The sequence below is a fragment of the Gracilinanus agilis genome, chromosome 1 (genome assembly GCF_016433145.1).
Source record: "Gracilinanus agilis isolate LMUSP501 chromosome 1, AgileGrace, whole genome shotgun sequence".
In the NCBI taxonomy this organism is placed as follows: Eukaryota; Metazoa; Chordata; class Mammalia; order Didelphimorphia; family Didelphidae; genus Gracilinanus; species Gracilinanus agilis.
The window spans coordinates 630,351,879-630,378,701 of NC_058130.1; the positions used below are offsets into that span (position 1 = coordinate 630,351,879).

General features: G+C 34.7%; 1 protein-coding gene across 1 annotated transcript in view; it reads right to left on the reverse strand.

Moving 5' to 3' along the window:
* TRIQK (triple QxxK/R motif containing) overlaps positions 1 to 26,823 on the reverse strand; it is a 106,636-nt gene that overhangs the window by 3,552 nt on the left and 76,261 nt on the right. The window contains exon 2 of the mRNA XM_044658190.1: positions 3,699 to 3,784. Coding sequence (XP_044514125.1) covers positions 3,699 to 3,784 — 86 coding nt within the window. The remainder of the gene's footprint in view (positions 1 to 3,698; positions 3,785 to 26,823) is intronic.

The window sequence follows — 26,823 nt, forward strand, 5'->3', positions numbered from 1 at the left end:
GAGAGAGAGAGAGAGAGAGAGAGAGAGAGAGAGAGAGAGAGAGAGAGAGAGAATTTCTTCACTGAGAATTCCCTATTTTGATAAAAAACCATAGGTCCAGAACAAATTTTTATAGTAGACTAACATCATACTTTTGAAAGCAAAAGGTTAAATTTACATTTTTCTTCATCTTAATAAAAGTAAACATATGGATGAATGAGTAATTGAATTTCTTAAAAATAGCTATGATTTCATTTTATCCACATTTTAATTTTTGGCTCAAAATCTTCTAATTAAAAAGCAACCAAAATGTAAACACCAGTTGCACAGACATTTCTGACATTCCTTTTTTTATTGGGTCATAACTTTACTTTATTATATTCAAATTTGTTTCTTAAAAAAGATAACATAAATATAACTTATTTGAAAATTAATTCTTTTAGCCAAACAAATAGCATATCTCCACACCAAACCACAAATCATTCATTCTACTAGCAGTTACATGACATTAAATAAGGTCCAATAGTAATATTTAATAAAAATATTAATAAATTGAAATAAGGGCCAAAAACGTATACCAGATTATGAGATACTTCAGTGCAATCAATCAATAAACATTTACTGGTATACTTACAACATGCTAGAAACTATGCTAAATACTTGGGATTCTTTCAAAGAAAGTCACAGGGATCTCATTCTGCTGGAGAAGACAAAAGATAGGCAACTATGTGTATATCTATGCATATATATGTATATGTATTTACATATATATATATCTGTAGAGAGTCAGAGATAGAGAAAGGGAGGAGAGAGAGGGAGAGAAGAGAGAGGAGAGAGGAGAGAGAGAGTAGGAAAGAGAAAAGCAGAGAGGGAGAAAGGAGAAAAGAGGGGAGAAAGACAGAGAGAAGAATAAGAGATGGAAAGAGAGAGAGAAAAGAGACAAACAGAAAGGGAGAGAAGAGGAGGGAGAGGGAGAGAGAGAGACACAGAAAGAGAAAGGAAGAGAGACAGAGAGACAGAGAGAGAGAGATTGGACAGAGAGGAGAAAAGAAGGAAAAAGGAGAAAAGAGAGACAGAGAGACAGAAACAGAGAAAAGATGAAGTCCTTCTTAGAAGGCGGTTTTTAAGGCAATTCCTGAATGAAGTCAGAGAACCTAAGACTGAGTTGGAAGATAGAGTGCTGTATGCAAGGAACACAAGTAGAAAATATGTACAGGGAAGCAAGGTTTAAGAAGGTTGGAAAGAGAGAAGGATGTAGGCTGTGAAATGCTAAATACAGGACATTTCCATATACTGTTCATATTTGGATCTCCTTTGACACCTAGCATCATGCCTTGCATGTAGTAGCTGCTTAATAAATCCTAAATGAATGATTTCATAAAGATATTTAGATCATTTCATTTGTGAAAGGAGATTATAATTCATAGGAACTAGCAATAGCCAAAGCAAACATTTTATCATCCTACAATATATGCAAGCTTAAAAATATTTTAGAAGATATCATTAAAATTCATTTTAAAGAACAAGTTAGGATAAAATATGACGTGATTATGGTCATTCTGGTTCAAATAGATAAGAGTAAAAACTTTTGATGCTTATTAGTCCTTAGCTGCTTGGCTGACATTATCAACGTGGATAAAATCACTCATTGGGGAAATTAAAAAGCGTTAAATGGCAATAGCTGCAAGAAACTTGGTTACTTTAAATCCTATGTTAAAATGACAAGGCAATCAAAGTTTGACAGGACAACCTAATTAGTATGCCAGTTTTGAAATGCAGAATACCTCCAGGGGTCTTATTCTAAAAAAAAGTTTCACATCATTTTAATGGGCTATTCACATCAGTTTTCAAGCAAAGTAAACATTTTTTAAACGTTAAATCTTTTGTTTTCCACAGGTTTGCAAATCAAAATGACATGCCAATTTATTAAACAGGGGATACATAATGTTCAAGTTTTTAAACTCTTTTATGACTACTTTACATTGTATATAAAGTCCAGGTTACATTTTCCCCATAAAAAGACAAGTATGTTTCATACTGTTCTTTAAATGGCATCAAGTATTTGAAATTACCAGAGTTTGTTCTCAGCTCACTGAAGAAACATCATTATTGCCTTAAAATTTAAAAATAAACTCTAATGAATATTTGGGCTATTTTAACTTACAGAGATGATATGCCACTAAATGCATATAAATTATTTTCCATAATTTAAATACATGATAACTCCTTAACCATGCTAAGAAACATGAAGGTTTTGTTTCTGCAGATTGATATCCCTTCAAATTAAGGACCATCTAATAAAATATTTAAGGGAGAGCTTTATTATTGTCCAGTACATAGGACAGAGCCTGCCACAGCGAAGGTTTGTGGATTGCTGATTGGAGGAGGGATACTCATCTATAAGGAATCATCAACAAACATAATAATGAGAGATTTTTTAAATGAACTTGGATCTGAATGTGCAATAAAAAAGTTGAATATTGTTTTTTAGAAAGGGCATGCCATGGAAATAACTTTTTAAAAAGGGGAGTGAAATTTCACATAATAGAAATCAAAGAAAGGCTTCAAAAGGTTAATCATCTATCTTTTAAACAAAAAGGCAATCTCCTTTTTCTCATTAAAAACTGACACACAGCAATAACGGAGGAGATTATGTTGTGAAAACATTCTGCAGCACAAGGCAATGCTTGATCAAGATCAGCAATCAGGAGCGAAAAGAAAGCCCTGTTTCGTGATTATAATAGCAAATTCTGGAAGACAACCAAATATATCATCTGGCAGCTCAACAGCTGTTACAGCCTGGTAGTAATACCTTGGCATTTGCTATAAGCTATAATGTGGAAAAATTGATTTTTCATCTGCCAGAAACAAGAAAACATTCTCCATTTTAACATTTCTGAGATTTCTTTAAATAAAATATCTATATTGAGCGATTTTAATTTTATATGTTTAACAGTACGATTGCCAAGCTAAAATGAATCATTAATAGAGAAACTGACAAATATATTTAAAAAATAAAATGATTATAAGGGAAATAACTGAAAGTTAGCTAAACCACAATGTTATATACTTAACCCAATTAGGTTGGGTTGCACAGCTCAGATTCATTTTTGTTAACATGTTGAATTGCATATATAGTTTCTAAACAGTTAAAATTTTTTTAAAAATTCCTGAGACAAAATCTAGAATGTTTTGGGGAGAAAGGGTACAGGACTCTGTTATTAAAAATAACAATAAGTCTCACAATAGCAAATGCATTTTACAGATTAATTATCCAAATAGAGAGAGTAAGAATTGGATTTTAAATAACTATTACAAATAATTTCTTGAAAATTTAAGGAGTGACTAATATTGTACAAATCATTGATGTATGAACTATGTAAATAGTTGCTGAATAAGAAATAAATTATAATTCTCTAAGTATTGCTACATTTGATTGGCTTAATTGAATAAAAAACATGTTTCATTTATGGTTATAGAACACTTAAAACCCTTTCTGATCTTTCTCCATTGCTCATAGGTCAGGAGACACTTTAAATAAAAGTAGTCTTTTATGCATATTTTAGATCCTGACATTCCCATAAGGTTTGAAATAAAGATGTTCAGAAATCAGAATTTACTTTGTTCGTTGAAAGAAAGACAGAGAGAGATGAAGAGAGAAGACAAACATAAACAGAATTCTGAATGGACATTCAGCAAATTCATAAAGTTATATTTACTTTTATGCCGATTGCTGCTTTCTTGGCTTCTGCTTTTAACTTGGCTGCTCTTAGAACAGGTCTATTTTTCTTGTAGTCTTGTTTACCTAAGGTAAAATAGTTTCAGAAAACAATTTGCTCATGAACAATAGTAAATTAAAGAATTCTTTAACAGAATTAAATAGGTACAATGTAACTGAAAACAGAAGTGAAACAGTACTGTACTTTTTTTTTGTTTGTTTTTATTAACCCATACCTTTTGATATGGATCACTACCTGTATTGGTTCTAAGGCAAAAGAGCAGTAAGGGCTAGGCCAGGGGTTGGCAACGTATGGCTCTCAAGCCATATCTGGCTCTTTTGAGGGCCATATCTGGCTCTTTCTGCAGGAGCCATAAAGTCAATTTTTTTCAGGCACTGTTACAGGAGCGCGCACTGTGAGCACTGTACGGCTCTCACAAAATTACATTTTAAAAAATGTGGTGTTTATGGCTCTCACGGCCAAAAAGGTTGCCGACCCCTGGGCTAGGCAATGGTGGTAAAGTGACTTACCCAGGGTTACACAGTTAGGAGTATCTGAGGCCACATTTGAACCCAGGACCTCCCATCTTTAGACTTGGCTTTCAATCTACTAAGCCACCCAACTGCCCCTAGGACTATAGTTTTAAAAAGACATTTGACCATAAGTAGGATGTCTAGATTCTAGTTCTGATCTGGGTATTCTAGTTCTCAATCTGGGTAAGTTTCTTAGCCTCAGATTCTTCATATAAAATGAAAGGTTTGGAGTAGTTGTCTTAGGTAACTTAAGTGATCTATATCTATCCAAAGAATCAGAATTTTATTCACACCGAACTTACAAAACTTTTTTCTCAGTAATAAAGAAAGTATTTAATGAATTACCTATTATGAAGCAAATATGGTCCTTTTACCCAAACCAGGGAGGGATAAAGTAAATAAACTATAGTCAAATTTTATTAATGGATATTTAGGTAAAAATGTCAAATAACATCTTAGCAAGGAGATTATAGCAATATACTATCAAAATATTAATTAAGGAAAGGTATCTATTTTAGAGATGCAATAATTATTTAATATTAAAAGAATGAATATTATAATTAACCATGTGTACAATATAAAGTCACGTGATTAAATTAATAAATGTGAAAAATATCTTTGACAAAAAGTATCCACTTAATGTAAAAAATCTAAAGATTAAACATTGGGAGGCCTTTTAAAAATAATATCTAAAAATTACTTAATATATCAGAAACCAAGAGTTGGCATTATTTGCAATAAGAAATTCAGAGCTATGCAATAAGTGTTTCATCTCTATAATTAATTGATCTAGTAATAGGAATGTTAGCTATAATAATTAGAGAAGAGAGAGAGAATAAGGTATTAAACAACATCAAAGATGAGATAAAACTAAGCCTGTTTATAGATGATGATATTTCTCTTAGGTAATCCCAGATAAGCTGCTCAGACTTAAGAAATATGACTGATAGTTTCAATAAAGTAGCAGGAAACAAAATGCATTCTGCCAAATCATCAACATTTCCAAATAGCACTAGTAAAATCCATGAGGAAACTATAGAAAAAGAAATTCCATTCAAAGTAATTTCATAAATTATCTAGTAGTCTAATTATTACTAACAGTTGTACTGTTACTAATATTAGTAAATATTTATATATCACTTTAAGGTTTGCAGGTATTGTTCAGTTGTTTCAGTTGGGTCTGACTTTTTGTGACCCCATTTAGGGTTTTCTTGAGAAACAGACTAGAGGCATTTGCCCTTTTTTCTTTAGCCCATTTTATAGAAGAGGAAACCTAGGAAAACAGGGTTAAGTGACTTGTCCAAGTTCACAAAGCTAGTGTCTGAGGACAGAACTGAACTCAGAAAGACTTCTTCACTCTTGGCCCAGCATTCTCTCTAACATGCCACCCAGCTGCAAGCACTTAAAAAATGCTACCTCATTTGATCCTTACCAAAACTCTGGGAAGTGGGTGCTATTATTATCTCCATGTGAACAGGAAGTAACTGAGTCATATAAAGGCTAAGTGACTTGTCAATGTTCACAACTTTTTTGCAGCTAGTGTTTGAGGCAGGATTAGAATAAGCTTGAAACTTCATGGGTACCATTCCAACATTCTACTCACTTTCAAGCCCAGTTTTTATACTTAGTATTTATAAAAGTACACACTCAGTAATTATAAAAATCCTACAAAATATTATCCTGAGAGTAGGGGTAGAGCCAAGACAGTGGAGTAAAGGTAGGGACTCATTCGAGCTCTCTCAAATTCCGTTCCAAACAACTTTAAAATCATGCTTCAAAAGAATTCTGAAGTGGCAGAACCAACAAAAAACAAAACAATTTCCCACCCAAGACAACTTAGGTCAGCAAGAAAGGTATGTCTCACTAAAGTGAGAAAGAAGCATAGTCCCTCATAGGCTGCACCTCAGCAAGTCAGCAGCAGAGCTGGGAAGTGGCAGAATTAGCCATGGGATATCCTGAAGCTCTTAAGCCATGCATAGTAAGGGGGTTAGATGACTGGTATGAAGAAAATTACAATGGAGTTTTTGCTGTCACTGGATGTAGGACTCTGTTATATTATTTACACAAGGTTCTGGTTACAATCTCAGGGTGAAGAGAAGTAGAGTCTCTTGTTAAAGTTCTAGGGCAGAAAAGCATTCTTGTGATTGTTCACAGACCAGAAAACAGGTCCAGATATCAGTGAACACACTTCTCACATATCACTATGAAAATCCTGAAACATGGGATAATATTCCCTCCACCTTAGGAACAAAGCCTGACATTAACATGAAGCTAAAAGTCAAGAAATAGGAGAGGAAAATGAGAAAACAAAAAATGAAAATGATCATAGAAATTTACTGTGATGAAGGGGAAAATGAAAATACAAACTATGACGATAATAAATATGCAAAGCCTCAAAGGAAAAATGTGACTTAATCTTGGGCTGAAAAAAGAATTCCTGTAAAAGTTCAAAAAAGATTTTAAAAATCAATAAGAGAGTTAGGAAAAAATTGGGAAAAGAAATGATAGTGATGCAAGGAAATAATAATAATAATAAAAGAACCAACAATTTGGTAAAGGAGGCACAAAAACCCACTGAAGAATTACTTAAAAAGCAGAATTGGCCAAATGAAAGATGTTCAAAAATTCATTAAAGAAAACAACTTCTTAAAAAAATATAATTGCCCAAATGGAAAAGGTGGTACAAAAGCTAATTGAAGAAAACAATTTCTCAAAAATAAAAATGAGCAAGTAGAAGCTAGTGACTCAATGAGACATCAAGAAATGATGGAACAAAATCAATAGATTAAAAAAATATGAAATACCTCATTGGAAAAACAGCTAACATGGAAAATAGGTTAAGGAGAGACAATTTAAGATTCACTGGACCTCCTTAAAGTCATGAACAAAAAATAAACGTAGACATCTTATTTCAAGAAAATATCAAGGGAAAATTTGCCTTATATCCTAGAATCAGAGGATAAAATAGAAACAGAAAGGATCCACTGATCCCAAAATGAAAACTCTGAGGAATATTATAACCAATTCTAGAGCTCCTAGGTCAAGATGAAAAGGTGAATATTGAATGAAATAGAAGGCTACCATGCAATCCTGATGAAATGACCAGAGTTAAGTAAAAATGTGACTTTCAAATAAAGAAAAGCATAAAAGGGCAAACAAGAAAGAGGAATCATAAGGGATTCAATAAGGTTAAGCTGTGTACACTCCTGTATGGAAGAATACTTGTAAACACTCCTAAGAACTTAATCATTATTAGGGCATATAAAAGGAGTACACAGAGAAAGAGGTCATAGATGTGAATCCTATGATAGGATAATAGCTAAAAAAATAATATTAAGAAGAAAACGGGATGAACTGGGAGAAGGCAAAAGAGAGAGGTAAAATAAAATAAATTATCTCATATAAAAGAAGTCCTCCAAAGCTTATACAATGAAGGAGCTAGTGGGATATGGGGAGATGTGCTATGGACAATGCTTGAACTTTTCTCACTGAACTGGCTCAGAGAGAATACCATACACACCCAGGGGGTATAGAAATGCCTTATCCTATAGTGATTTAAGAGGGTAAGAGGAAAAGAGAAAGAGGTGAGGACAGATTGAGGGAGTAGTGGTCAGAACCAAAACACATCTGAGAAGTGACTAGATGAAAGGAGAAAGAGAGAGAAAGTATTACTATACAGAAAAATGTTATTTGTAACTCTCAAAAACTGTATTCACTATTATAGTAGTTAGAAGAATTATTCATAGGTAGAGATTGGGGTACTAAGTGGTTTAACATGATATGCAAAAAAAGAAAAGTAGGGGGAGTAGAAGATGACACCAAGAGAAACCTGAAGGAATAAGAAAATTTGTATAATCTATACTACACAAAGAGGCTCATCAGAAGGGGAGTGGAAGAATACTATTATTATAAGAAGAAGAGGAAGAGACAGATAATAGGTAATACTCAATTTGCTCTCCCTGGAATCAATTCTGAGAGTGAAGAGCATCTAGATCCTTTGGGGTATCAAATTCTATTTTACCCTATAGGGGAGTGGAAAGGAAAAAACCAAGGTGGGTATTGAGGTGGGGAGTACAAAAAGGGAGGGAAAGAGAGGGGGGAGGGAATTTAATAGACCCTAAAAATAAGGAGAATAAAAAGGGAGTGGGCAGAAAGGGAAGTAAAATGAGGGTGGGGATTAGGGGGACTGATTAAAAGCAAAACACTGGTGTATAAGGAAATAGTGAAAGAAGAAAGGATAGGACTAGGAGAGGATATAAAATGGTGAGAAATACACAGGTGGTAATCATAACTCTGAAAGTGAATGGGATGAAAGCACCCATAAAATAGAAGCAAATAGCAGAGCGGACTAGAAAGCAAAATCCTACCATATACTGTCTACAAGAAACACACATAAGGCAGGTAGACACATGCAGGGTAAAGGGAAAAGGTTGGAGCAAAATCTATTGGGCATCAACAGAGAAAAAGAAGGCAGGAGTCACGATCATGATATCTGACAAAGCCAAAGCAAAAGTAGATCTGATTAAAAGAGATAGAGAAGGTAATTACATCCTAATAAAAGGCAGTATAGAAAATGAGGAAATATCAGTACTGAGTAAGTATGCGCCAAGTGGTATAGCATCCAGATTTCTAAAGGAGAAACTGGCAGAGCTCAAGGAGGAAATAGATAATAAAACTATACTAGTGGGAGACCTGCACCTTCCTCTATCAGATCTAGATAAATCAAACCAAAAAATAAATAGGAAAGAGGTAAGAGATGTGAATGAAATCTTAGGAAAAAATAAAGTTAATAGATATGTAAAGAAAAATAAATAGGGACAAAAAGGAATAAACCTTCTTTTCAGCAGCACATGATACATTCATAAAAACTGACCATGTACTAGAGGCATAAAAACATGGCAAACAAGTGCAAAAGAGCAGAAATAATGAATGCAACCTTTTCAGATCATAATGCAATAAAATATCTAATAGATTTGCCAACATGACAGCAAAAGAAAGTATTAAATGTTGGAGGGGATATGGCAAAATAGGGACATTAATGCATTGCTGGTGGAGTTGTGAACTGCTCCAACCATTCTGGATGGCAATTTGGAACTATCTCCAAAAGGCTTTAAAAGAATGCCTACCCTTTGATCCAGCCATAGCACTGCTGGGGTTATACCCCAAAGAGATAATAAGGAAAAAGGCTTATATAGCCACGCTCTTTTTGGTAGCAAAAAATTGAAAAATGAGATGTCCTTCAATTGGGGAATGGCTGAAGAAATTGTGGTATCTGTTAGTGATGGAATACTATTGTGCTCAAAGGAATAATGAACTGGAGGAATTCCATGTGAACTGGAACAACCTCCAGGAATTGATGCAGAATGAAAGGAACAGAACCAGGAGAACCTTATACACAGATGGATACAGTATGGTACAATCAAATATAATGAACTTTTCTACTAGCAGCAATGTAATGATCCAAGACATTTCTGAGGGACTTATGAGAAAGAATGCTATCCACATCCAGAGAAAGAACTGTGGGAGCAGAAACGCAGAAGAAAAACAACTTCTTGATCACATGGGTCAATGGGGATGTGACTGGGGATGTAGACTCTAAGAGATCACCCTAGTACAAATATCAATACTATGGAAATAGGTCTTGATCAATAACACATGTAAAACCCAGTGGAATTGCACATTGGCTATGGTAGGGAAAGGGAAGTAAGGGAGGGAAGGAACATGAATCATGTAACCATGGAAAAATTTTCTTAATCAATAAAAAAAGAAAATATATATAAAAAAAGAAAACCACAAATCAAAAAAATTCTATGAATTGATATAAAGTGATAAGAGAAGTCAGAAAAACAACATAAACAATGACCAAACAGTATAGATAGAACCATAAAATATATATTTTTAGAAAATAATGTTAACTTTATTACAAAGAGCAAGCTTAGCTATAAAGAAACAAAAAAAGACACTTCCTCTGACTCTTTCAGAAGTGGGAGGGCTATGGGTATAGAACAAACCATATAATACTGGCTTTTTGAGGTATTGATCAGTATGGCCGATTTTTTTCCTTTTCTTCTTTTTCTTTTTTTTTTCTTCACCCTCACCCCTTCTCCCAAAAGTCTTTGTAATAAGGGATGATTCCCTTGGAATGAGAAAAAAGAGGGAATCTAAGTGATTTAAGAACAAAAGCCTTCAATAAAAATCTACTTTTTAACAAGCCTAAAAACACAAACTTCTGGAGGAAGGATTTCATATATGACAAGAACTGTGGATGGCCGTGAAATATATTAGATTAAAATTTTTCTTCATGTACCACAAATTCCAAATGTATAAATGACAAAAATATGGAAGACCCCATCATTTAATCAGCACTGTGTACACAGAATAAATGTTTATTGATTAATGAGAGCTTGTGTAAACTCATTGCTGCATTCTACGAAAACTCAGGCCTACCCCTGTGTGCTTTAGCAGGCTCTTCTTGCCCTGATGAATAGTCTCTGTGTTTTGGAATCCTCCACTCATCACCCTCATAGCCAGACTCATCAGCAGTATTCATATATCTTTCTCTAAGTCTTGCTCTACATATCTGGCCTGGAAAAATGACTGGGTTTTTACCTGACTCTCTCCATCAGGATTCAGTCTGTGGTATTTTCTAGGTTTGACTGTAAGACTTATGGTTGGAGGAATGAGGTAGATGTGCAACTCATTGTATTTCTTCCTTTGATTCCATCATCTTGGTTCCCAATAGTCATATACTGTTGATTTAATTATGAATTTGTTTTAACAATTTTGGAAACAGTTTAGAACTATGTAAACTAATTTAAAACAAGTTGCTAACCTATTCATAACTGTTTATTCAGTGATCCTACTACTGGGCACATTGCCCACAGACGACAATAACAAAATGGTCCCACATATACCAAAACACTCAGAGCAATACTTTTTTTTTAATTAACAAAAACCCCAAAACAAAACAGATATCCACTGACCATTAGTAGCTGAATAAATTATAGTTGATGAATTTACTGAGGAAATATAAATATTTTTCAGTGCAGTTCAAAAAGCTTTGTACAAACACAGTTAATGCATCTAGGAGAAGAAAGGAAGTGGTAAAATGAAACTGGTATCAAATTTCTCAGATAGGGGTTTGGTATCCAAGATATTGTATAAGGGAAATCATTGAGTGGATTGGGTCACAAGAAAAGAATGACAGACAGAAAAAAGGCATCAATTGAGTCGAGAGATCGTGAAATCGGGGCAGGGTGATGTTCCCTGCACTGCCCCTTGGACTGCCCCCCTCGGCAGCCTGGCAACAAAGGAAGCCACAGCTGCTCCCAAGAGATAATGTGTGAGCTTTAGTGAGCAGATAAAAAGCTTGATAAACTGAGGCAAGAGAGAATTTCATTCTCTTCTCTTCCATATTTGTTGCTGCTGGGACTTCCTTGTGAATGTGAGGAGGGGACCCTAATGGTGGCCCCAGAATAGCAAGCTAAATGGAACAGCAAGGAAAGTAACCTCAATCTCTCTCTCCTATTTTCCATCTTTTTCCCCTACTATTTTTGATTTAATAAAGGGAAAACTCTTACAATATGTTAAGAAGTAACAGAAATATATGAGATCAAAAGTCATCTTCAATAGAAAAATCATCAAATGAGATAATATTTTTAAAGTCCCTGACACATTGCTAGGCATACAGTAATCATCATATAAATGTTAACTGTTATTATTGCTGTTGCTGAAGGACATGAACAAAAAAGTTTTCAAAAGAATAATTACAAAGTACTAAAAACAATATGAAAGGATGCTCCAAATCAGCAAATATAAAATAAAACAACCCTAGGTTTCATCTCAAACTCAGTAAAAAAAAACAACAAAAAACCTCAAAACTAAGGCAAAGATGGAACTAATCAAAGTTAGAGATTTTGTATAAGGACCAATATATTTAATACATTGCCAGTGGACCTATAAATTAGTACAATCATTATTAAAAGTGATTTGGAATTATGCAAAGTGGCTCAAATATATCCACCTTTTAATTCAGATATTCTACTGCTAGGAATATATCATAAAGAGGAAACTGATAAAAAATATAGTCACCAGATACACCAAAATATTCATAACAATGTTTTCTGTGATAATATTAAGAACATGAGACAAAATAGATGCCTGTCGACAAGGGAATGGCTAAATAAACTATGATATATAAAAGTAATGGGTTCTTATTATGCTATAAGAAATAATGAACTCAAATACAGAGAATCATGGAAAAAAGACAATGAATAGATAAAGAAGGAAGTGGAGAAAATAAAACATTATATACACACACAAAACATATGTGTACATATATAAGATATATATGTACATACATATTAACTTACAATGTAAATGGAAATAACCATGAAACAAATGTTATGTTGGTTGTAATGGTGATATTTGTGGGAAGGTGTAGTTATGCCAGTGATCAGTAACCTGCTGGACTCACTCCTCCCCCACTGACAGGCTTGAGTGAAAAGGGAGGGGCACAATCTAGCTCAGTGTTCCTTTCTTCCCCCTCCCAACAAGCAGTTAGAAATCAGTTGGAAATGGTGGTTGATCTGATATCTTCTGGCAAGGCTAGGGAAGGCTAGTCTCCTAAAGATGTTGACTTTTCTCAACTTATTTCCCCACAGGTTTGATTAGGGGAGAAGCTTGATGTGATGAAATTATCAGGGACAGAAGGAGGATCTTGACTTGTTTGGGTCACACAGCTGAAGGAACTAAGCTTGAAGGATGTTGTAGTATTCCCAAAATAATAGCCAGGCACTGCTTCCAAAAGATGAAGGTTTACTGATAAGTGAGGAAGAGAAGGGGGAGGTTTTGTCAAAGGTAAAATCAGGTCTGGGAAGCCCTAAACTATTAGGTTGGAACAGCCCCTCCCCCCAGGAGGGGGAGGTAGCCTTTATATCTAGCTTGCCCTCAATGCCTATAATGAATCTCTTCTAATATCTAAATAACTAAATAATAACAGTTGTGCTGTTGCTGGAAAGGTCTAGTTCAACTAATCAAGATAACTTCTGGGAGGAACCAAAATAGCTTGTGTAGATTTTAAGCCACAAGGCCTCCAAAGCAATCAAGAACTGGGATCAACAAGCAGAGTGATCTGCTCACTTCCAACCCCAAGAACCAACTGCCCCTAACTGCCCTAAACTGCCCTCTCACCCAGAGTTCTCTGGGGGGGAGGGTTGGCCCTGGAATTCTGGGTTGAGGCTTGACCCTGTATCTTGCAGGAATTCCACCCTGCCATCTCCATGTTACACAAATGAAAATGAAAATTACAAAATTACAAGAACAAGCTTGATCCAAAGAAGAAATAGGTTGCATTTTGTCATTGGGTCATTACACCACATTATCAAATAATATTTCTTCAAGCAGAGGTTATCACTTGTCAGGAATATAATGGTGGGTATTCCTTTTGTGTATGGATTGGAATAGATGACTAAACACAAGACATCTCTTCCTACTCCTTCCTATGTAGAAATTGGTTGAGAGGCAGGGTTCATATCTGTGAACACTGCATAAATTATTTGTTATTTTGAATTTATTGATGAGATTTGTTTATTTTTCTCTTTTTAAACATTTTAAACTGTCTACTGCCATTCAATATTTCTTGAAAAAGAACCTAAAACATGATTAAACTGAATCCATAAGGAAATCTAATTTTGTTCATTAACTCCCATACTTTCTCCTAACAGTTACAATTCTTTTGTACTTTCTGGTGAAAAAAGATGGACCAAAAAACCTATCACAATAAATAATAAAGAGAAAGAATATACCTACTGGACAGGATAATGCAGTATTTGTATGATTAACATCTTAATAAGAGTTTACCTGAATTACATACTGTCATTTTGAATTTCAATTGTAAAATGCTGAAAAAGTATTTCTGTGTAGGAGTTACCAAATAACAACTGACTTTTCATTAATTATCTTTGGGTGCTTGTTTTCTTCTCCCCTCACTTTCTTATTGCCCCAGAAGATCCTCCAAACTTGCCTTCCTAATTGAAACTTGCTCCCTTTTCAAATAACCTTAAGTTCTTTTTCATAATCCACAGATGTTTTTTGGAAAAAAAATTCCTAGGGTCATACCCCTTTCTACTGGTCCTCCATAGTTAAATTATGTCTAAGTGAAAGAAAACCAAACACAAAAATGTTACATATCATTTAAGACTGAAGAATAATTCTGTTTCTTTATGATAAATTATGCTAAATATTTAAAATATTTTATTTTAAATTTTATATATTTATGCATATATATTTATATAATAAACATCATGTGGAAAAGAGGCTAGAGTAGAGAGTAGGAAAGAAATAATGCTTTTTCTTCACTCAGAAAACAATAAATTTCATTTATCAAATGGCTATTATTTTTTGGACAAATGAAAGAAATGCTTTTCTTCATAATTTTTGGTATCAATCATTCTGATGCCATGGACACAGAGAGGATTAATACATCTCAGGATCACAATTTGAGAATTGCCAAGAGACCTCAGGGACCATCTAGTCTCATCCATACCAAAAAATGGAATCCACACTATAAGATTCATGACAAGAAGTTGTACAGCTCCTGCTTGAAGAAATAATATTTGATAATGTGGCCTAATGATACAATAAAAATACAAATAAAAACATCTCTGGCTTTACATTTTATCAATTAACTATTAATGACATTTTTCCTGTTTGTATAATATAGTTTAAGGCAATAAAGGTGGTGGTGTCTTCAAATACAACTATTCCACTAGATTTTACAAGGAAAATTTCTAACAAGAATAAAAAATACATAAAAACCCTGGGATGAGACCTAGAAGTAAATTTGTATAAGATTCTAGAATACTAGCTATCATTTCCAACTCTACTGGAAGAAAAAGTCTAAACCGTGGTCCATATGCTTTTCATCTGGGTATTCACTATTTTGGGATAATGTTTCAGATAAGAAACAGATTCAAATTTACCTCAAAGAGTCAAAGTTAAAGTGAGAATTTATTGGTCTTCCTCAAGTGGTTTTCAACCACTAGTTAAATAATGTATTCTATTTCAATTCAGGCTCAGCTGTTTTTTGGAGCATACTTCCAGATTTATATTAAACTTGATATGAACATCTGAAACCACCTTTATAACAAATAGACTGTTTTAATAATGACTGTACACCTGGTAGTTCTCCAAAATAGTGCATCTGTCATTAATTTAGCATTCTCCTTGCTGTGATAGCCAAAAGAAAAGTACATACTGCAAAATTCAGTCTGTCTACCAAGTGCAAAAGTTTAAAAAGTGGCATCTGTTAAGTTCTCTATAATTAAAACCAGATCCCACAATTGTACCCAAAGACTTTGGAAACAGCAGAACTTTTTAAGGGCTCGAGAAATATGCAATATTTTAAAGAGTTATGTGCATGTGAAATCCAACATGTGAATAGATAAACAACCTAGTGTTTTGCATGACGGATGGTTCCTTGGCCATAGGATTTAATTTAGGTAATATTAATAATGTACATCCATTAGGGTAGTGGAAACATCCTAAATGGGGAAACAGCACTGAACGCAGAGCCTGGAGACTTCTAGTCCTGAGACAATTAAGTAACTAACTGAACTCAGGCAAATAACACAATTTTAAAAAAGAATTCTATTTTTTTTAAAGGAGTAGGAATGAGAAGAGGCATATAAAGATGTCTAAGGCATGGTGAGGAAGGGTGATGAAGACAGCAACAGCTACAGTCACTCTTAAGAATGACAAAGACAGTAAGAGGCAGCAACTAGGTGGCTCAGTGGGGAGAGCAATAGGCCTAGAGTCAGGAAGTCCTGGGTTCAAATCCTATCTCAAACACTTCTTAGCTATGTGACCCTGGGCAAGTCACTTAACTCTGTTTGCCTAGCCTGCCCTTCTGTCTTAAAATTGTTACTAATATAGAAAATAATGTTTATTTTTTAATAAACAATAAAATTGTTATAGTTTTGAGACTCAGCTCTGTTGAGAATTATAATAGCAAAGCTGGGGTCAACCAATGAAACAAATATCTGCTGGAGAGTTCAGCAGGAGACTTTTAATTTTTATCTTATACCTCTTATCCCCAGTACCTAACACAGTGCCTGGAAGAGAGCATGTAATGTATGAATGTTGATTGGCTGATGGATTACATCAATGTGGACGTTCCCTTCAAGGACACTGATCACAAATCATCAATTTCTACACATCCGTGAGATGTCTGTCCTTGTCCTCCCATAATTTGTTATGGGGGAGGGGTGGGCTGCCAACTTCTAAGATATAAATGCTCACAGAAATTTTAACAATAAGCTCTTGCTGGCAGTTCAAGTTGGCTTTAGTCCCCCCTTGCCATCTTATATGCATTGGCAAATGGCCTTCTTCATTTCTTCATCATGTTGAATGGGAACCAATAGATTATTTGGTCTCTCTAACAATTAGTCCTAATTCTCAATCTTTTATGTGAACAAACCCCCCCTTCTTTTTTGATCAGATATTTCTTTGATTCTGTTCTTCATAGGTCTTCATCTGTTATTTGTGTAATGGGAGACATCCTAAATCCATTGTGCTCCCCCACATCAAATGCCAGGTGTGCCCCTTTTTTCCCCACAAAGGGGAGGGAGAAAGCACTCCCATTGTGCTGCTGGGAAGAGGGGTGAGTGATGTGAAAAAATGTTGTCTGGCATGGTGGAAAGGGGGAGGGGAACAGCTCCACCCAAGGCCCTCTACCTTTCTAGTAACAAATTCTTGGGGTTGTGGGGCTGCATGCCCACCTGTGCCATAGGCTCACCATCGTTGCTATAAGGAATCCTGGGATTCTATGTTGGATCTTTCTCTTGATAATGCAAATGCATTTGGTCAGCATATGTCTTCCTGTTATGATTACAAACAAGGTTATTTTTTATGTTGTATTTTTGAGGCAAACTTAAACAATTCTGATACATGCATGTGTGACATCTTGTTAGAAGAGAACCTTTAAAGTAGTATTTTGACCTACTGAATCACTTTTTAAAATATCATCAACAATAAACACAATCTTATACTCTTAACATCTTTCAGTTAATTTTATGATAGTAAAAATGTGGTCTAACATGGAATATCACTTTTTAAAGCCTAATATTAATAATCTCATCAGGCACTCTTACCACTCTTCCACCTAGGAGCCAATACAGAGAAGTTAAGGGTTTAAAAAGGGGGGGGGGAGGCGTGCAGCTGGGTAGCTCAATGGATTGAGAGCCAGGCCTAGAGGCGGGGGAGGTCATAGGTTCAAATCCAGCCTCAGACACTTCCCAGCTGTGTGACCCTGGGCAAGTCACTTAACCCCCATTATCCACCCTTACCACTCTCCCACCTAGGAGCTGATACACAGAAGTTAAGGGTTTAAAAAAATAATCTCATCAGGGATGCTTTCAGGGATGCATACAAATAATATAAAATAAACTAAATAAAAATTTGTAGGACAGATTTACATGTATATAATTTCAATATTAATAAAGTCTAAAATTTTTCTATATCTTTGGTATCTTTTTCTTCAAATATCTTCCAAATCAGCTCCTCAAAACTCTAAAAATTGTCTACTCCTACAATGATCTCTTCTATGTTAACTTAAAAATCAAATGGCTTTTCCTGCCTCAATTTTCTTTAGTGTTATCTCTTAACAACACCCCTCACTCCAAGCATATGTAAATATGGGATTTGTGCAAGGGGGATGGAATGAAAGGAGCCAGAGAAGAAGTTGCTGACAGTTGAGACCAGAGAGAATTCTGGGAATTTCTCAGAGGAGGGGCTTTGGGTGGAGGATTGGGAGGAAAAAGGAGGAGGATATTCTAGCTCGGATCCAGTTCTGGGGGCTTCCTGAGGATCTTCCTTTGGAAACTGAAACCCTGATTCCCTGATCAAAGCCATTCCTTTGCATCTCACGCATCAAGACTTCAACCACCGAGTCAGCTAAGTTTTGGACTCCATTTTGGGAGCAATTTCTTAGTCTCCTTCTCCCATTACCCAGCCTTGATAAGAGATGCCCTTTCAAGTAAAAAACTTTCAACTATAGAAAAGTATAGAAACAGAAAAATAGAAATAGAAATAGAAGGAGAAGGGCAGGGGAAGAAGCTTAGAAATGGGAATCATTGGATTTCTCACCTAAGTGACGGACCCCATAGGAATAGTGAAGAGGGCACCCCAAAATCCCTATGCCCTTAACCCCCCAATCCCTGAATTGAGAATAATAAAAGCAATTTATCAGCCAGAAAGCATTCCAGAGTGCCTGAGAAACAACAAGGGAGAGGGGAACCACAGCTTGGTCTGGCTGCCATCTTGAAGCCGGACCACCCTCTGTGAATTTAACTGATTGAGGGGAGGTTTGTGTGAACTTTGTCCTTATTCAGAATCGGATTGGGGTACCACATACATCGTCTTATAGGGAAGCCTCGCCCCCAACTTCTGTGGGGTGGCATAGCCATCCAGGTCACCCAGTTTCAGGGAACACCCCCTTGAAGTCTCCCAGTGTTTATTTGGCCTCAGGGGAGAATTGGAAGAGACTCACCACATAGACTTTCTATCTCCCTTTCTATCAAATATTGGTTACTAGGCGCTCTTTATTCTTACACATACCAAAGAAAAGTGGTCTTTAAATCCAGTTGTGATGGATTCACTCTTTTTGAGGGAATAAAGAGTTATTTACAAAATCTTTTTAAAATTTTTTGTGATTCTATTCATATCTTTCTTCTGTGTAAAATTTAATAAAGAAGTTTATAATATAAACTTGTGGTAATTATGTTGGTTGCCATATTTCTTTACTTGATAAGTCAAGTGTTATGCTAAGGTGCTTTTTCTATATTCTTCTGGAATTCTTAGGATGGCACATGAACTAAACTGGTATTTTGACACCTCTATTATATTTGAGCTGGAGGCTGGTAGTACCCTCAATAGTAACATAGATGTATGATGTAGGGGAGAATTTGACATGAAAATATGATGAATCTAATTTTGGACATGGTGATTTTAAGATGCCAATTAGACATCCAGTTTGAGATGTCCAAAAAGCAGTTGGTAAAGTGTGGCTGTAACCCACGATCACTGTTCTACCATATCTGTTTGTGAATGGATAAATAGATAATTTAGGAATGATTCTTATATTAGGAACAAGTCATTTTTAGTCTTTGAAATTATAATCAATTTTATTTTATGATGCTATTATATTTGTATATAGATGTCTGCTATCTAACATCTAATTATTTTCTCGGAGAAAGTATCTAACATTGTATAGGCATGAGGTATCTCTATAGTCTATTTTTTTCTCATTTCTAATTCTTAATTCATTTTTCCTTTATATTTCTCACTGTACTTAGCTATTCCCAATCTTTGTATTAAAGTCAGTGAGCGCTGAATATATCTTGGTTCAATGTAGAGAGGCTTATCAAATTTTTTGCCTCTTTATCCTCTGAAATAGATGTTAATAAATAAGCTTCAATTATTTTCAAGGTGGTCTTTTTGCAAATATTTTCATAAATACTGCAAGATAATATGTCTAAATGTTCCATAAAACATTTTTATTGTTTTCTTAAATATCTACAGAATAATAGAAATATTCCAAGGCCTACAAAATCTAGTATCAATCTACCTTGTTAAACTTATCTCTAGTTATTTCTCACAAATCCCATCCATTCAAACCAGAATAATTGTTATACTTTTGTTCAAACTGATTTTAATGCCTGGACTTTCTTTTCCCTATCTCCACTGAAATACTATTCATCTTTTAAGTCCTAGATCACATTGTACCTTCTCCATAAACTTCTTTCTGATCAGTCTAATGCACAATAATACTCTGCATTCACTGACATTATCTGTCATTAATTGAAACACTAAATATTCTTAATTCATTGCAATATGGCTTCCAACTTCATATAGTTATCCGTTGAGATTGTTTTGAGACTTCTCTTTTCTTTCTATACTGTTTGGTTTGTTGGTTTCAAACTTCATTTCTATGCTGATGGTTCTCAGAACTAGTTATCTGGCCCAGACCTTTTTTCTATCTTCTAGTTTCACATCTCCAGGGTCATATTGGAGAGCTTGAACTGGAAGTCTCACAGACATCTTAAACCCAATACAACTCAACTGAACCTCAGCTTTCCTTCCAAGACCTTTTTCTTGCTCAGCTCTATCATCCTCTCAGTAATTCAGATGTGCAATTTAGATGTTATCTTTGACTTATCACTCTCATCCCTATATCCAGTATGTTGGCAAGTCCTATATATTTACCTTTAAAACATCTCATATATATCCACTTCTCTCCTCTAAGTCTATTCCTAGTTTATCTTGTATACAGCTTGTTTGTTGTCTGTGTACATAGTTGTCTGAATGTTGTCAATCCTACCAATGGTGAGCAATGATGTTTTTGCCTTTCTTTTGTGTCCTCAGCATCTAGCACAATGCTGCCATAATAGGTGCTTAATTAATGATAATGATAATAATAATAATAATAATAATAAATTATAGGTGCCTGATGATTTGACTACTGAATCCTACTGAAATTCAATTCGTATTTAACTTTCCATGTTATGTAAGTTATCTTTTCAACTAGAATGTAAAGTTTGTAAGTCTAGAGACATTTTATTGTTTTTATCCTGTCTAGCACCTAGAGTAGTGCAAAGTAAATAGTCTATATAGTCAGTATTCAATGAATATTTGTTGAATAAAATTTGCAAGGTAGACTGGGACATTAGTTGATATTTTCACAAGTTTGAATCTGTACTTAGGGCACACAATATTTTGTTTAAGGTAATCAATTATTATCCTGCAAATTAAAAAATCTAATTAACTTTCTAGTATTCTTTATTTACTAATGCAATTAAACTATATTCAGTTTTTAACCATAACACATATATTTCTTTCTCTATGGTTAATAATATTTCACTATCTAGTAAAGAAAAATATTAATTCAATGAATTAATTCAATTTAGCTTTACTCAATCACTACTTAAAGCTGGGACATTATATACCACTTTTAACTTCCCAATGTTCTAGATAATTCTCTAGGACATTCAAGTTTCCCAGAAGACGCTGACCTGCATTGGTAGAGGGAGTTTAGTTACCTGAGAGTTCCCTAGACCAAAACCAATGGAGTTCAAGCTGTAGCACCTCTCATTCTCAGTGTATGTAATCTATGTAATGTATATATGTATGTATGTATGTATGTATGTATGTATGTATCTTCTTCTTGTCTGACAATCTAATTTTGACACCATGGCTCCACTACATTCTCACTATGAATTTCCCTCACCCAATGGGATCTTCTCACTCAGGAATTAACCTCCTGCCTGCCAATCTCCTTTTTCTCTTGATGCAGTCCCTCTTGGGGTCTCCATTTTGGAAACTGGAATTGGCCAGGCATGCTTAATTCCTTTCCCAATTGTGTTTCCAACACTCTGGATGATGCCACCATGACTCAATTCTCTTCCTACCCTGCAATTTCCCTCAGCAGCTTGTGTTTTCTCACTTCCCTTCTAGTAAGGCAGCACTCTTCTCCAAATGATAAGTTTCTTGCAAGGTCCCATTTTGGAGATGGCTACAGGTTAGACAGGTTTCATTTCCCTTCTATTTCTTCCACTCTCTGGATTTTACCACCAATAGTAGTGGTATGGCTGTATCAAAGGGCAAGAAGTCTCTTAAAGCCCTTTGGGCATAGTTCCAAATTGCCTGGATCAATTCACAACTCCACCAGCAAGGCATTAGTGTCCCAATTTTGCCACATCACCTTCAACATTTATTACTTTTCTTTGCTGTCATATTGGCCAATTGGTGTACCTCAGAGTTGTTTTGATTTGCATTTCTCTAATTATGAGAGATTTAGAACACTTTTTCATGTGGTTATAGATAATTTTGATTTCTTTGTCTGAAAACTGCTTATGTATGTCCCTTGCCCATTTGTCAAATGGGGAATGGCTTGTTTTTTTTGTATAATTGATTTAGCTCCTTATAAATTTTAGAAATTAGACCTTTTGTCAGAGATTTTTAATATGATGGTTTTTTTCCCCTAATTTGTTGCTTCCCTTGTAATTTTGGTTACATTGGTTTTGTTCATACAAAATGTTTTTAATTTAATGTATTAAAATTATTCATTTTACATTTGGTAATATTCTCTATCTCTTGCTTGGTCTTTAAAAATTCCATTGATCCTTCCTTCTGTCTTTTAGCCAGTATGATATAGTTTTGATGACCACTGCTTTATAGTACAGTTTAAGACAGTGGTTCCCAAACTTTTTTGGCCTACTGCCCCCTTTCCAGAAAAAATATTACTTAGCCTCCTGGAAATTAATTTTTTTTTAAATTTTAATAGCAATTAATAGGAAAGATGAATGCACCTGTGGCCATCACCACCCCTCTGGATTGCTGTAGCACCCACCAGGAGGCAGTAGCACCCACTTTGAGAATCACTGGTTTAAGATCTGTTCTGTTAGGCCCCCATCCTTTACATTTTTTTCATTAGTTTCCTTGATATTCTTCATCTTTTGATCTTCCAAATGAACTTTGTAATAATTTTTTTTCTAATTCAATAAAAAAAAAGTTTCTTGGTAGTTTGACAGGTTTGGCCCTGACTAGGTAAATTAATTTGGGAAGGATGGTCATTTTTATTATATTAATTCATCCTACTCATGAACAATTACTGTTTTTCCAATTGTTTAGATCTAGTTTTAATTGTGTGAAAAGTGTTTTATAGTTGTGTTCATATAATTCCTGTGTTTGTCTTGGCAAATAGATTCCTAAATATTTTATGTTGCCTATGATGGTTTTAAATGGAATTTCTCTTTCTAACTCTTGCTGCTGAGTAGAGAAATACTGATGATTTATGTGGGATTATTTTGTGTTCTGCAACTTTGCTAAAGTTGTTGATTACTTCCACTAACTTTTTAGTTGATTCTCTTTAAGTAGATCATCATATCATCTGCAAAGATTAATAGCATATTCTTCTCATTGCTTATTTTAATCCCTTCAATTTCTTTTTCTTTTCTAATTGCTACCAGTGGGGTTTCTAGTAAAATGTTAAATAATAAAGATGGTTATGGGCATCCTTGCTTCACCCCTAATGTTATTGGGAAGGGTTCTAACTTATCCCCATTACACATGTTACTTGCTGATGTTTTTAAATAAATACTGCTTATTATTTTGATGAAAGGCCCATCTATTCCTATACTTTCTAGTGTTTTCAATAGGAATGAGTGTTGTATTTTGTCAAAAGCTTTTTCTGCATCTTTTGTGATAATCATGTGATTTCTGTTGGTTTGCTTGTTGATATGATCAATTATGTGGATGGTTTTCCTAATATTAAATCATCCTTGTATTCTTGGTATAAATCCCACCCAATCATAGTGAATAATTCTCGTGATCATTTGTTGGAGTTTTTATGCTAGTATTCTATTTAAGATTTTTGCATTTATGTTCATTAAAGAGATTGGTCTGTAGTTTTTCTTCTTTGTTTTTGGTCTACCTGGCTTTGGAATTTGTACTGTATTTGTGTCATAAAAGGAATTTAGTAAAACTTCTTTGCTTATTTTGTTAAATAGTTAACATAGTATTGGAATTAGTTATTCTTTAAATGTTTGATAGAATTCATTTTTTCCTTAGGGAGTTCCTTGATGGCGTATTCAATTTTTTTTTCCTCATATGGGATTGTCTAAGTATTCAACTTCCTCTTTTGTTAATCTAGGCCAGTGATGGGCAAAACATTCTCCTTGGGCCAGATCCAGGCTGTAGTTTTCCCATCACTGCCTTAACCAATTCCCTAAACACTATGCCCTCACATTCAGATGTAGTGATTAGGGAATTGCCTAAGGGTGATTAGGGCAAACTACAGCCTGGATCTGGCCTGTGGGGAATAGTTTGCCCATCACTGATCTAGGCAATTTATATTTTTGTACATATCCACCTAGTTCACCTAAACTGTCATATTTACTGCCATATAATTAGGCAAAATAGTTCTTAATAATTACCTTAATTTCCTCTTCATTAGAGGTAAGGTCACTCTTTTCATCTTTGATATTGTTAATTTGATTTTCTTCTTTCTTTTTTTAATTAGAATAACCAGTACTTTATTTTATTTGTTTTTTCAAAGTACCAGGTCCTAGTCTTATTTATTAGTTTAATAGTTCTTTTTCTTTCAATTTTATGAATTTCTCCTTGACTTTTAGTATTTACAATTTGATTTTTATCTGGGGATTTTTAATTTGTTCTTTTTCTAGTTTTTTAAGTTGCATGTTCAATTCATTGACCACTTCCCCCTCTTATTTGTTGATATATACACTAAGAGATATAAATTTTCCCTGAATACTACCTACTTTGGCTATATCCCATAGATTTTGATATGTTGTTTCCTCATTTTATTCTCTTCAACAAAATCAGTAATTGTTTTTTGATTTGTTCTTTGATCCACAAGTTTTGAAGAATTAGAATCTTTAGTTTCCAAACAATCTTAAATCTGGCTTTCCACAAGCCCTTATTAATTATGATTTTTATTGCATTGTGGTCTAAAAAATTGTACTTATTATTTCTGTTTTCTTACATTTGTTTGCAATGTTCTTATGCTCAAATACATGGTCAATTTTTGTATATGTGCCATGTGTTGCTGAAAAGAAGGTATATTCTTTTTTATCCTTATTTCTTTTTCTCCAGATATCTATTAGCTCTAATTTCTCTGACATTTCATTCACTTCCCTTCTTTCTCATTTATTTTTTTGGTTCAATTTATCTAGTTCTGATAGGAGAACATTAAGGTCCCCCAATAATATGGTTTTACTATCTATTTCCTCCTTCAACTCCTTTAGTTTCTCCTTTAGAAATCTGATTGTTATACCATTTGGTGCATATATGTTGAGTAATGATATTATTTCATTTTTATATTGCCTTTCATTAAGATGTAATTAATTTCCTTATGTCTTTTAATGAGATCTATTTTTGCTTTATCTTTGACTGAGATCATAATTGCTATTCCTGTCTTCTTTGTCTTAGTTACAGCCCAATAAATACTGCAGTATCCTCTTACCTTTACCTTGTGTATGTCTACCTATGTCAAGTATGTTTTTTGTAGACCACATATGGTAGAGTTCTGTTTTTTTCTGCTATCAGCTTTCTTTTTATGGGTGAGTTCATTCCATTAATATTCACAATTATGATTACAGCCTGTGTATTCCTCTCCATTTTGATTTCCTCCTTTGATTCTGCCTTTTCTCTTATACCTTTTACCCTCCCCTCCAACTTTTCACTTTTAGTTTCCCCCCCCTTTCCTCTCCTTAATTTTATTCCCCTTCTCAACCCCTTCACTCTTATTATAGTGCCTTTCAAATGACCCCCCAACCTCTCCCTCTCTTGTATTGCTCCTCTCCCAACCAGCCAGTTTATTACCCTTCTAGCTTTCTATAGGGCATGGTACAATTCTTTGCCCCAATAGATTGGATTGTTCTTCCCTCTATGAATCAATATGCATAAGATTTAAGTATTACCTGTTGCCAACCTCTTCCATCCTTCTATTGTATTGGTTTTCTCCACCCTCCTCATCCCATGAGCCTCTTTATGAAATATATATTTATCCCATTTTACCTCTTTTCTAATTTTTCTTAGTATTATCCTCTTTTTTACCCTTTTTAAAATAGTTTCTGACACATCATCCTTTAATGTGTTTGTCACTGTACCCTCTAAGAATACATCTTCTAGCTATCCTGAAACAATTTTTTATTTTATTAATTTTTGAAACCCTTCCCTTCCTTCTTGAAGTCAATACTGTGTATTGGCTCCAAGGCAGAAGAGTGGTAAGGGTAGGCAATGGGGGTCAAGTGACATGACCAGGGTCACACAGCTGGGAAGTGTCTCAGGTCAGATTTGAACCTAGGACCTCCCGTCTCCAGGACTGGCTCTCAATCCACTGAGCTACCGAGCTGCCCCCAATAACAACAATAATAATATAAAGTTTTAAGAGTTACCAATATCATCTTTTCTTATAGGAATGCAAATCATTTGAACTTACTGGGTCCCTAAAATTTTTTTTTCCCTTTCTTAAATTACCTTTTGGTGATTCTCTTGAGTTCTGTGTTTGGGCATCAAATTTTCTGTTCAAGTCAGGTCTTTTCTTTAGGAATGCTTGGAAGTCTTCTATTTTATTAAATGACCATACTTCCCCAGTAAGAATATAGTCAATTTTTCTGGGTAGTTGATTCTTGGTTGTAGACCCTGTTCCATTGCTTTCCAGAATATCATATTCCATGCCTTCTGGTCCTTCAGTGTGGATGCCGCCAGGTCCTTTATCATCCTAACTGTGGCTCCATGATATTGGAATGCTTTTTTAGCACATTGTAATATCTTTTCCTGGTATGGAAGTTCTTGAACTTGGCTATGACATTCCTGGGTGTTGTCAATTGGGGATTTGATGCAAGAGATGAGATATGGATTCTTTTAATATCTACTTTACCCTTTTGTTGAAGAATGTCAGGGCAGTTTTCTTGGATAATTTTCTGTAGAATGATTTCCAGGCTTTTTCTTTGGTCATGCTTTTCTGGTAGTCCAGTAATTCCTAAATTGTCTCTTCTGGATCTACTTTCTAA